Genomic DNA, 13,474 nt, shown 5'->3' on the forward strand with positions numbered 1-13,474 from the left:
CCTGTGATCAGATTTCAAGTGAGATCAGACTTCACAACTCTGCACTGTGTGGATGGAGTTGCAAGTTACAAGCTGCCAAGTCACTGTTTATCAGTTATTTAGAAAAGGGAAGTGGTTCTGCTTAAGCAGGAAGAATTAGTTCCTCATTCATTATCCAACTCCTTTTACAAAAGAAGTCCTCCCTTATAACTCATGACGTGCATAGTATCCCTTCGGTTTGATTTTTGGGCTGTTACAGCCTTGGCTTTGCTTGTAATTCAACTGAAGTTTAGTTGAACTTTATTGCACTGGGTGTAATGAAAAACTCCTTCAGTGAGTAAAGCTGTTGTCACATTTCCTTCCTATTACTTAGCGGCTAGTCATAGAATAACAAAAGCACTGGTTTAGCAATTTTGTCTAACAACAGAACAACTAATTGAATTCAGCAAGAGACTATATTTTTCCTTTTGAGTGCATAGAGTGGTAGCATTTTCAAGCCACGTCAGCACTCAAATGAAACTGATGTGGTTTGGCTGTTGTTGTCCTTATTTGCTAAAAAGAAGCTGATGAGTCTTGTATGTAGCAGATGATACAAAATGGGATTTCCCCCCCCCCCCCCCCCCCCTTAAATATACATATCCACCACGTTGGTAGTTGTAGAAAGTGTATGGATGTAATCTTAAGAAGGGCTACTAGAGATGTAATGGAAGAAACGGACACAGAAACAGTTGGCCAGTTTATGTTGAGCTTTAGCAGACATGTATCTCCCTTTTTTATTTTGCTCTTATATTATCCCCCTTTTCTCCGCCTCATTTCAGCATGGTGAGCGTGATAGGAGTGGATGTTGCCACAGAGGTCCAAAGGCCAAAGCATTTCAATTCAGAGGAGGAGAATCCTGTCCAAGATCAGAGTGATCACAGCCCTCTTCTTACCTGAGACGCCAGGACTACCAAACACTAACAGCACCTTGCTTGTTAAGATTTGTAATTTTTTTTGTGTGTGTGATTTATTTTATTTTATGTGGTGTATAGGTTACATTTTCTTCCTTTGTTGCTGTGCTTATTGGAGTTATGGGTAAACAGATTTCTCTACCTCTCAGGTTTAACAACTCTAGTTAAAATTGGTAGAAATCTCGAAGGTCTGAAGGTAGAAGTCTGACCATGAAGATGACATTTTCAAAAACATTTTGAATGGATACATTTTAAATGTTGTTAAATTTTAAATGTATTTCTTTCTTCTTCTTTTTTTTATGTAGCAAATAAAATTTGACCTTGACATCACATTTTTGCTCAGGGAAAAGGTAAAAGACCAAGCCACAAATGGTAAAGGGGACTAAGAGTTATGGTAACCATTTCAAAGTATGAGGACTAAAGTTCTTTCTGGAAACAACCCACCACTCTGTATTATGACCAAATCAAAGACCTTGTGGACTGAATTGGTCACTTATTAGGTCTCTGCTTGCCTCGGGGTACGACCAGGTTGAAAAGCTCAGTTTTCCATACTATCAATTAAAATCCAATTATCTGGAGAATATCAACAAACTAAATGAAGGAAAGTGTTGTGGGATTTTCTTTCACACTCTGGTTTTTGAGAAAAACAGAAGAATAACAGAAGAAGAAAGCACCAGCACAATTATATCCCACTACATACCTGAAGTTTGTAAGATTCAACCTCTGTTCAGGTTTTGTTGTATCTAAGTTACTACATTTTGGGTGTAATAGTCTTAATTATTGTGTCAACACAATATTCACAACAGTCTAATAAAAATAAAAAATGTTTACCACTGTGGTCCAAGCTTCTGTATTTTAATACAGACCGAAAATTCACAACTAAATATCAGCACCACATCATTTATCTTTTTAAAACTGTATCAAACAAGGTGATGTTTAATAAATATGTAGGATGGTGGAGATGAAATGCTAAGAACATTTTTAAATGTAATACTGTTTTCTATACCCAGGGACCTTCTTAACAAACATAAAAAAAAAATGTTTCTAATTTTCTAGCTAAATCCCAGCACAATGTGATTCTGTAGAAAAAATCATTTCATTCATTCAACATTCCTGTTACTTTGTTTTGGGGGGGAAGGTTACTTTTACACATCCTTTATTTATCCCGGTAACAAGTGTCATTGACATTAAAATTTTATTTTTCAAGAGAGATCTGTAATATATAACATCACAGTTTTTAAAATATATTGTATATATTGGCCAAAAAGGACCGGACTAATTATTATGTAGGTAAAATAACACAGAGTACTTGTAAAAGTGGCCATTTCTGTATTTTATAGCTCCTCCATAATTCGTATTGGCTACAGTCTATTTACCAATATAAATCAAGATATTAGACACTTAAAAACCATAGAAACATTGCTAATTGCTTTGGCAGTCCATCACTTTTTCCTGCTTACTGAATGTCTGTAAATTATATGATAGCCAATACATACACCACTATTGCAAGTGTACTGTTTTCTAACATAGTCCCATTTAGGTCACCTGATGTTAGTTTTTTTCTATGTGAAATTAGTACATAAAAAAAACTTGTCAGAGAGCTTCAGACAGCCAGCCGGCCTCACAGGTGAACTGAGTTGGGACTTTAATTTCCAGAAACTCTGGCTGGCCAATCAACCTGCCTGGTTCACTTTTATTTTTACTGTCAGGCAGGAGGGCCACTGGCAGAGTTCATTTTCCCAACGTCCTAAAAAAGGTAAGGCCGCACTTGATAGAATTCTGGTCGTGTTTTATTCAATCGGTGTGGTACTTTACCATAGATTTATCACATGTTAAACCTAATGATACCTAACGCCACGGATTTACCACCATTCTCTGTGCTTCTGTGCCATATTTACTAGAAATTAGACAGGGTGAGTTTCCGCGTGCTTTAGTTACTCCATGTTTAATTCATATCGTTGACCTCAGGGTAAGGTAAGTAACCTGAATTTTGCAGCACTTGGCTTGACGGTCTTTAGATAAAGTAAGCCAGACAAATCACTCCGCTCACAGCTAAATATCTGCAAGTACACTGACGTCAGCTGCTATGTCCCCATGACAACAGCGTGCGAATTAGTGTCTTAGTTTTTTAGTCATATTGGAAAATATATCCAAGGCTAGTACTCCCGACCTTTTATTGATGGTGTTAACAATATTAGTTTGACCTTTTATTTTTTTTTTCTTCAGTCCGAGCAAACGGAACAACTTCTATTGACTTTATTGATCCTTGACCTCGTCCAAAAAGCCTGTTTAGCGTACAAGTATGAGTATGTTCATACCGAGATGAGGGGAAATGAGCTTTGTACTCCAGAGGGGGGCATCTTAAACTGAGTCACTTATCGGGGCAGCAGACTATACACCTAATGCGCTCCCAGGCTGGTGCCTACCTGCTCACTATTGCCGCTCCTGAGAGTTCTCTCAGTTCATGAAATTAAGTCAATGTGTCACATACTTGACGAACTGATATGAAGCAGCTGCCTCAAATGCTGTTTCATTTCCTCATTCATGCGTTTTCTTTCAAAGTGCCCTCTGTATGTCCTCCTTCTCTACCTCTACTGTTTTCATATTTACTGTTAAACCGGTCTCCTCCTCATTCGTTCACGCACATTCTGACTTGGTTTGAGAGACATTAATTCCTCTTCTCTCCAGAGCATAGTTCCACCTCTGCAGGCTCTCATCTAGCTGCTCCCCCACTCTCACTATAAATGTCCAAACATGTAAAGACTGAACCTCAACTGCAAAGGACCCGAAGCAAATTTATGTCCATAATTAAACTACCTCATCTGCACTTACTGTGTGAGTTTTATCCCTTCAGGTTATAGTGGAATGATTAGATTTAAAAATCAAGTGGATCTCACTAATTAAAATCACTCTCCTCCCCTCCTGGTCTTTTTGAGATAAATGTCATGATCCACACTGGTTTGTATTATTATTTCTCTGTAGACTGGATTGCAGTAGAAGCTCTGCCCTTTATTTTCTTGTTGCCATGGTGAATCCTCGTATTGGAGCTCCACCGATGACTACTTTGTTTCATTACTCATGCACTCTGAGCACAAACTAAACATACTCGGGGCAGACTGAAGAAACTCAGATTTTCTGGAAAATGAGTTTCTCATGTTGGATTGAAGTTTGATTCAGGTTGTTAAACCTGCGTTCTGGATCTACTTTATTTACTTATTTTGTGCTTCCCTCTGCTTGATTGAACACCTGTGAAATCAACGAATGAAGCGATTTAGAGCTTCCTTCCTCTTTCACAAACTATTAGTGTCATTTTTGGGATGATCACTAGCCCAGATGTCATGTTGGAAAACTGGCTTTCTTAATGTGAAAAATGCAAACTCCTACTGGGAGGGGAAAAACTCGTATAAATCTGTCTTGTTTTACAGAAGGAAAAAATTGTCTGTCTTTTCCTCAGTAATATCTTTCATTGCTTTTAATATTGCAGATAATACATAGTACAAATTGTTAATGTTTGCCCTTGTTTAGTTTTATATCCCGCTTGTATTTCATGAAGGACTAGTTTGAGGTTGTGTTATAGATACGATTGAATTTTTGCACATTCCAGTCCTCTTAGTCTCTAAAGTCTGGTTGTTTAACATCAAACCAGTCAGTTCTGGGGATTAGCTGGTGGCAACTGCACACTGGGGTACTCCTCCAAGAACACCATGTTAAGGCTGCTTTCTGTTTGCATTCACGCTGCTTATAGGAAGCCAGCATTAGGTAAGTTCACAACCTTTTGTTGTGAACTTTTACTTTCTTGTGGTTCTGTTTCAGCTTCTTCAGTTTCCCTGATATGGCACTGGTGCATGATGTGTGTGGTGTATGCCTTGTCACAAGTTGAGGGGAAAAGCTGAGTCAAAACGGCATTCTATGATTAGGGGGGAAATGTATTTAACCGTTTTATTTCTGTGTTTTGTACTGAAAAAAGTCAAGAACTGTTTTTACACTCAGATTGTGCCTATATTTACACACACACACATAGATAAGCACAACATATGACTGCTAAGTACCTTTTTACAGAGCAATAATTTAAAGATTTCGATATTTAATCAGTATTTTATACCATGTTGGTATATTACTCCAGGCTCTCTGGTTAGATGATATACCAGTGAGTCTGTGACAGTCTTTTTGATATAATCTCCAAATATCACACAAACCTGAATGCTGGCTATATACACTAAAGTACCACAGTTGGAGTAGAATACCACAGAATGTTTGATACAGTATACAATTGATTAGTAATGTAATGCAGTTTTCTTGAATAAATAAAATACAAACCCAATCAAACAAATATTGCCCATGCAGACAGTTTCTTATACATTGAATCAGAACTGTAGTTTTTAGTGGAGTAGAGTAACTGTTGTGGGGTTTGTGGTTTTTTTTTTTTTTTTTTTTTTTTTTTTGTTAAATCCTATGTCTTGTACAGTTGCAACACTATAAAATCACTGGCGAACTGGTTTCACCTGTTTTAGATTGCTTTCTTTTCTTAAACTATAGTACAAGAATGGCCATGCCTTCTTCAGGCATGTGGAGTGATCAAGTTTTAGTTGTCACTTGAGTTCAAATCTAATCATTGTCCTTGTTTCTTGTTCAGGACATTTTCCAGCCCTCCTCAGAATGAAGCATCTCTTGCTTCTGGAGCCTGTGATGGCCCTGTGCGCTTTTTCCTATTTTCTCAATGTTCCACTTATGCAGCAATATGTTTACCGGAGACTCTGGGTGCAGATGACAAACACCACCTATCTCATCTCTGACACATCCAGATGTACAACAAGCAACAGCTCAAGCAGTTATGAGGTTTGTCATTAATCTCTGGCTCCAAGGTAGGATTCATGGGTACCAAAAATGGAAGGACCTACTATAAAATAAAGGCATGCACAGTTACAGCTATCAGTTAAGTGGCGTAATACATAAATCAGCATTAGCTGCATTTGCATTATACTTTTCTTAAAACTGTTGCACTGAATACTGTCATTAATACTGTAGCAGGAAAATTCATATTTGATGCTTATTTCAGTTAAGATCTAGCATTACTTAGAAATTTACAAGTGCATGTGAAAGTTTCTTCAACTGTGATTGAAGTTGTTTTTGGCTTTAATTTAATGTTTTTTTGCATGAACTATTTAGGAATTACAACCATTTCTATAGTCCTCCATTTTCAGAGACTTTGAAATAACTGAACAATAAAAATTTTAAATATAAGGATTATTCCTAATACTTCACTGAGAATAATATGATGAATGACAGAACTGTAGAGCACAGAGCTCTATACAAATACAGTTTCTTCTCACTTTCGGATGCTCTTCTTACTGCAGCCACTTACTGCCCCTTACTGCAGCCACCTTCAATTGTTGCTTGTTTTTGGGTGTCTGACCTCAGGGATCAGGTGACTGAAGAATATCTCAGGACAGTATTTCTTGGTATTAAGAAACTCTTGGGTTGTTTTTTCAGTATGCTTTGGGTCATTATCCATCTGCATGGCTTTGAAACACTTGGAATCAACTGCAGGGAACATCCCTTTGAATACTGGCTGTGAAGCTGCTTTTCAGTCAGTTGTGTTATTACTTTTGACCCTCTGTTAATGGGACGGTATATAAAAATGGCTGTAATTTCAAAACAGTTGAATGTAGTATTGTTATTAAATTGATTAAGTTCTAAGATGATTTGAATCTTAAAAGTTGGACTTTACTTACCAATCTTTGTGTTTTTATTTTTAAAATCCACTCTGGGGTTATACAGAGACAAAACTTCAAAAATGTCTGTGTCCAAAAACACAGTTACCAAGCTGTATTTTGGTGAGTTTGCTTTTACAGTTAAAATTAAGTCTGTTTTGTGTGTGTCTGTCTCTCTCTCTCTGCATTTCTAGGGTGTACAGAAGCAGGCATCTCTCTTCTCCCTTTACACAGATGTCCTCTGCACAATCCCATCTTTGGTGGTCATTCTCTTGCTGGTGACCTACAGCGACCGAGCAGGGCGCAAAATCACAATCATCATGCCTGTGATTGGCATGTTGATCAATACCTTGGTCTACCTGACTGTATCCTATTTTGAGCTCAACATTTACCTTCTCATTGGCTCCTCAATCCTCAGCGCTTTGTGTGGCGGCTTGGGCACATTTCTGGGTGGCTGTTTTGCCTACATAGCAGACCTGTGTGACACCCGTCGCCAGAAGACTCTGCACATGGCTGGAGTAGACATGATGATTGGCGTGTTGGCTGGCGGGGCTTCAATATCAACAGGCTACTTCCTGAAAACTGCAGGATTTAACTGGCCTTTCCTAATATCTGCATTGACACTGTGTTTGAGCCTAATCTATGCAGTATTTGTCCTTGAGGAGACAATGAAGCCTCCAACCGATGTCGTTATTGTGGATTTGTCACCTCAGCGCTCAGCCATAAAACAGATGGTCTGTGGGGTCTACCAGATGCTTGCAGGGGCTAGTCATAGTTGTAAAATTGCTTTGGCCCTCCTCATTGTCATCTTTATCAGCTTTTCCTTTGCATATATTGGTGGGGTCTCTATGATAATGCTGTATGAGCTCAATAAGCCCCTGTGCTGGACTGAGATTTTGATTGGCTATGGCTCAGCGCTGTTCACCTCTGTTTTCCTGACTAGCTTTGTGGGAGTGTCCATACTTACATGCTGTGGTGTGCCCCAGCTGCTCATTGTCCTGTTGGGGATCCTGTCTCTGGCGACAAGCATGGTGATGACAGCGTTTGCTAAGACCACTTCATTTATGTTTATAGGTGAGGGGGAGCGGCTTTACATTTTAGCACTCTTAACTAGGCAATCAGAATACTGGAACTCTGCAAATTGCTTAAGTAATTTATATCCATAAAACCCTGCCATATTGAGCAAGATGTGTTTGTGCTGCTCTGCCATGATGAGTAAAAGTAAGCTGATCATGCTGGACTCAGAGGCTGGTTTGAAGACTCTGCCATCTTAGTTTTTTAGTAAACCTGTTCAAAATCTATTAGCTCTCAAGTCAATACACATTTTGTCAGAGCTACAAAAAGAGGAACACTGCATTAATGTCAACACCAGTAGAATATTGTTCTATTTGCACAATGAGTGAGGTCAATGCGATTACAACTGCAGACACATAGCTGCACAGGTCTGAATTGTCTTTGCCTACAGTGTAGATTTATAGACTCAATCAAACACTATAAATAATCTGCATTACTAACTTGAAGCAACCAATGGGTTTTTGTCCAATTTAATCCTCAGTTACCACTGTTTTGCATAATCCTCTTGAATCTAATGCCGTCTAAGAGATGTGCATCTTTATCAATGAACAGGAAATTAACATTAAACAAATTTAAAATGTTAATTGTCCCAGATTTCAATGTAGTTATATTACAATGCTGAAGTATTTTGCACAATATAAAAGTAATTGTCTGTTATGCATTTTCTCCTCCAGCAATTGCATCAATGCTTCTGTCTAAAATGCCTTTCCCTGTTCTGCGCTCCATGATGTCAGAGATCATCTCAAAGTCTGAGCAGGGTGAGTGAGTTTAGTGCTTTACAAGAACCACAAAACCATGTCTGAGAGTGTTTGTGGAGTCAGTCCATTGAAGGATGGCACATTCCAGAAGCTTGTGGGTGCACTTAAAAACAAAGCACTTTAAGTTTCTGTTGGATTTGACAGAATTAAACTCTTAATCTTTAGGGTTTGTGTAACCCTTTCACCTTCTGAGCATGGTGGTGGTGGCGTTGTTACTGTTATGATTGTTATTTATTTTACAGGAGCCCTGTTTGGCTTTATGTACTTTCTGGAGATTTTAAGCAACAATGTATCGACTGGAGTCTTTAACAGTATTTATGCTGCTACGGTGTCATGGTGCCCTGGCTTTGTGTTCCTGTTGTCTGCAGGACTCTGTGTGATCCCTTTGTCTGTTATTGGGTAAGCTAATAATTATGCCTTAAGTGTAACAAAGTTTCAAAGGATCATACCACTGCCTTTGCAAGTTTGACTAAAAACCAGAGATGATGTACATGAGTTGTGACAAAATGATTTATTATTATAAGACAATAACAGTAACGGAGTGAACTAATTAAATAATACAATATATTTCAAAGTTCAAAATATAAGAAATGGCTCAATTTTAAATATCAAGAATATTACAGAGGTGAAATGTATATGATTGACATATAAAAACAGGCTGTAATCACCGTAAACTTTAAACAGTATGTCTGTGTCGCTGTATGTTTTAGCATTTTACAATCATGTAGCATCCTCAAAACTCTGTGGTACTTTCAAGGCTGCTTTCATGTGACATTATTATTTGTCAATAGAAGTATGTCATTGAGGTAAAGTACCTGAAGGTGTTTGCTGAATTTTAATCGGGGCATATTTATTCAGTAAACCAAAAAAGGGGCAGTTTCCTTGTTAAGAGCGACTTGGCAGAAATGTTTTAAGCTGTCTAACTTGACTAGAAAAGTATTTCTGCTTGACTGGGCACTTGGAAATTAGAGGACTCGGTTCCTCTTACTAATCCAACTTTTTCTCACCGGTCGAGTTCCTCTTTTGCATGTTAATATATATCTCGAGCTTTGTTGAACCAATTGCTTTGTTATTTAATATAACTTAAAAAAAACCAAATGAAAAACACGCTTTTATTGCATCTTTTAAGAAAAAGACGAACTGCTTTATATAAAAGGCATCAACCAGAGCAACTGCCACAAAAAAATCTGCCAAATCAAACATATGGAACTGTCTGCTGTAGTTCCCTGTGAACTGTGTACAGCACTGTGTATATACCGATGATAGATTTGATACATGTTCTTTTTCGTATGTATGTCTTACTGTAACATTGGAAAAATGTACTTTGGTAGTTTCTTGGAGCTATGTTGGGCATGTGCCTGTCAGAAGGCTAATGGACATATGTATTAAGAAAGCATGATGATATGGAAAAATGGATGCACAGTTGGATGGAACTGCTAATATAGTACCATATCCTTTTTCTGCTTAACACCTGTTTGTCCTCATTTCAGGGTGGTGGTTCTGATGACGGTAGATGTTACCCAAGAAGCCCAAATGACAAATCCTTTGATCTTAGAGGAGGAGAACCCTCTTGAAGGTCCTAGTCAGAAGAGTTCTCCTTAACTGAGACTCTTGGTCTAAGATTTTTCTTGGATCCGTTGTTGTTTTCTGGCTTCATGTGTTGCTAATGTAGATTGCCGTTGAGTTAACTTAAGTTACAATGAACTTGTGTTAATATTTAATATTAATGTGCACCATAAAATATATTTGAACTAGGTGAAGACCAAGACAAACTCACAAAAATGCATAAAATTCTTCAGATTTAATGTTAGTACTGTATTTTGATACATGTTAAATAAAAATCGTGACTATCAAGTTTGTGTCTATCTAGAACTCCTCAATCATTTATGTAATCCACCAGATGCGCATTGTTTGTTTATCAAAGCTGTCAGCAGAATTTACAGTATACATGAAAACACCTGGAAACAAGTGGAGCAAGTTCTGCTCATAAGCCAGAAAGGATTTTTGAGGAAATCTTTATTTTCTCTTAAATAAAATATTTTTAAAAAGTTCATGGTTCTTAGTGTTAATATTGTATGAATAACTATAAGGAAGGAAAGTCATTAATAGCATTTTAACAAACTTGAATAAAAGAGTAACATGTTCTTGGCCTTCCTAAAATCTCTAGTATATTCAACAGCCTCCCATTGAAACTAATCTGATCTAATTTACCTGCATGTGCAATATTTGGAGAAAAGCTGAATAATCTTTGTGGTAATGATTTTCGGTGTAAATTTAAAGCGCAATCCTTGCTCTTATCAGGGGTATCCAGAGCCCAGAAAGCAGCAGAGGTCCAGTAAACATCACTATCAAACCAGCCCTTTCTCATCACACAGAAGTTACTGCAACACCTCACTCATTTGGAAAAATATTCTGGGCCACAACAGAAGAATGGTGATGTGGTGTCATGTCTTTTGTATATCGACCACTAGATGCCACTCTTGGTCCAGGCTTGAAACTTGGAGTATTAATCTCAGTACTACTGTGTGGTTCCTCTGTTTTCTTTTTTTCTTTTTCCATGCATTGTCTTCAAAAATAAAGAAAAACAACTCTTTTGAACTTCTCATACGTTTAAACTGTTCATTTACGGTATATATGCTGAATGTATTACTATGGACTTCATTACCTTGTTAGTCCAGCCAAGGTTTAATTGAATGATCTGATAACCTGTTAAGAGCCACATCATGTCTTGGGATACATTTAATGCAACCAATGCTCCCAAAGTGATGTGGAGAATATTCTAATAAGTGTGACGATAATAACAAACATTACTTGGTTTTCCTGCGGTATTTCTATCCCTCTTTGCCTTCTGTACAGAAAGACTTTACTCAGTGGACATGTATATGAAACAGTTTGTCTTACACTTGAATCTCAATTCAATTATCAGAGTTTTCCATGTAAATCTAATTAACCTAATCATGATGCTTCACATAGATGGTTTAGGTAAAGTTTAAACTGGACCTTTGTGCTGTTGGGGTGTTTTGATTGCAGCTGTGTTGAGAGATGGGACTTACACATGAGCAGGAAATGTTACAACCGAGGTTCATGTTCAGTGTGGTGGCCAGGCTATTTCTGCCTTTAATATAGAGGACCACCTTGCACTTAAGAGAAACACAATCTTGTTGCTTTTTGAAATTGCAGACGTAAAACATGACAGTGGAAGTGTCCTCAATATACTTTTTCCTTCTTTTTTTCAATATCTTCGCTATTGGTCTACAAGGCACGTCGGTTTAAATTGGCTTGATCCGTGGAAACCCAAATGACGTCTGACCTTAATGCGCAGTTATTTGATTTCCATCCTCAAGACTTGAGGTCCGTGACTGCAGCTTGATTGTACGGTAATGTTGACACTGCGTATGAATTAGGTCGGTGCCGGAGGTTACAAAGGGAATCTTCTGAGGCAGGGCTTTCTTGGCACCAAACATGAGGTTTCTGGTTAAATTAGAGACGGAGGTGTGGTGAAGAGTAACACTGGTTTGCGCAGAATTCCCAGGGGTAAGCGGCTCAAGGGGAGACAGTCGTGGTAGTGGCTCGAGCCTGTCTGGCATGCATGGGGTCGCTGACGATTAAAGGGAAGTTTGACAGAGTCTGGTTGAGATTGGAGGCAGGGAATCGGGGTCTTTGGTTTCTGGTTTCTAAAGTAGCTTAGTCAGCAGTTACGCTCATGTGCAGCGCACCACATCACATCAGATCAAGAGCCTAATCTCAGATGTTGATCCAGAAAGTTGCAAGCAGACCTCTCTTTATCTCAACCTTCTGCTCGCCCGGAGGAGATAATTGACAATAATATGAAAACCCATTTGAGGTGGTTTGCGTGATTTAAACGAAGAGGTGGCGGGACAGCCTGGCTTCTCAGTCGAGATCAATTTGATGATCTGAGAATGATTTTTTCACACCATGATCCACTGCACATGCTCAGTATAGCACTGGAAATTACACCAAAAAGGCAGTGTAAAGAAGAATAACTACACATTGAATCCCTGAGAGATCCTAAAATAAGAAAAGTACAATTTCTATAATAAGAGAAGGCTATCAGGACAACTTTTTAGACTTAAATTGTAAGAAATAAATGTGTAAAATTAAAAATTCTGTAATAGACAAAAACAGAAATTTTCTTGTATGTTGGGTAAACACTTTGATGTCGTATAAATGGACATGGTGGAGATCTTTATCATTAGGAAAAGCTATAAAACTTATGAAGGCAATTCATTTTTTCCAAAGCTGTCCAGTGGGACAGATTGGTGTCTTTGCCAGGCCGATTCTGGAACCTGGGGCTTTATGTTAGACACCCCTGCCCAATGAGCAAGCACTTGGCGACAGTGGGATGGAAAAACTCCCTTCTAACAAAAAGAAACTCCTGGCAGTACTGGGCTCAGGGAGGAGCAGACATCTGCTCCGACCGCCTGGGGGTGAGGGGAGGGAGACAAAGCATGTTGATAGCTCAATATTTGCAGTCTCTGTTTATTCCTTTGATGAAGGTGACAGCAGAAGTTATACCAGCACATCTTTTTCACTATTGTTATCTAAACTCTCAGCTGGTATGACGTTTATCCTTTGTTTTCTTCCAACCCCTTTTCTCTCTACAAAGGTCACTCAACTGTGTTGGTTTCCTCCTGCTGGCAGCCCTGCCACGAGCTGTGGATGAGTGGTGGTGATTTTTTTCCCCCTCATTGCTGTGGCCATTCAATGCTCAACACATGTTATCTGTGTGTGTGTTTAGATGGATGTTTGTTTGAGTTCTGTGCCTCTGCAGTAATTACTCCTTTTTCTGTGAGGCTTCTAGTCCCTTGAAGGTAAACCGATATCCACATCAAGTTCTGGATTTTCGGCTCCCCCAATTTTTAGTATTGCATGATTGTTTGTTCTCTGATTCATCTCGTATTGCTGAGATAATCACATTTGCCCACCTTTTTCTGTCACATCTGGATCCCACGGCTTCATGTGGTTGCCACTGCTTCCACAG

General features: G+C 38.5%; 2 protein-coding genes across 3 annotated transcripts in view; both read left to right on the top strand.

Moving 5' to 3' along the window:
• slc46a3 (solute carrier family 46 member 3) overlaps positions 1 to 1,767 on the top strand; it is an 8,062-nt gene extending 6,295 nt beyond the window's left edge. For both annotated transcript variants that reach the window (XM_006800093.3, XM_035911743.2), the window contains one exon: positions 798 to 1,767. In XM_006800093.3, coding sequence (XP_006800156.1) covers positions 798 to 915 — 118 coding nt within the window. In that variant the 3' untranslated portion in view covers positions 916 to 1,767. The remainder of the gene's footprint in view (positions 1 to 797) is intronic.
• Positions 1,768 to 4,633: 2,866 nt separating this feature from the next.
• Positions 4,634 to 10,074, top strand: LOC102781192 (lysosomal proton-coupled steroid conjugate and bile acid symporter SLC46A3-like). The gene is made up of 6 exons (XM_035911686.2): positions 4,634 to 4,688; positions 5,563 to 5,765; positions 6,835 to 7,714; positions 8,389 to 8,472; positions 8,715 to 8,871; positions 9,963 to 10,074. The coding sequence occupies exons 1-6, from the start codon at positions 4,634 to 4,636 to the stop codon at positions 10,072 to 10,074; spliced, it is 1,491 nt and encodes a 496-aa protein (XP_035767579.2).
• Positions 10,075 to 13,474: the final 3,400 nt, after the last annotated feature.

Source organism: Neolamprologus brichardi, chromosome 10 (genome assembly GCF_056152115.1).
Source record: "Neolamprologus brichardi isolate AB-2024 chromosome 10, ASM5615211v1, whole genome shotgun sequence".
NCBI lineage: Eukaryota > Metazoa > Chordata > Actinopteri > Cichliformes > Cichlidae > Neolamprologus > Neolamprologus brichardi.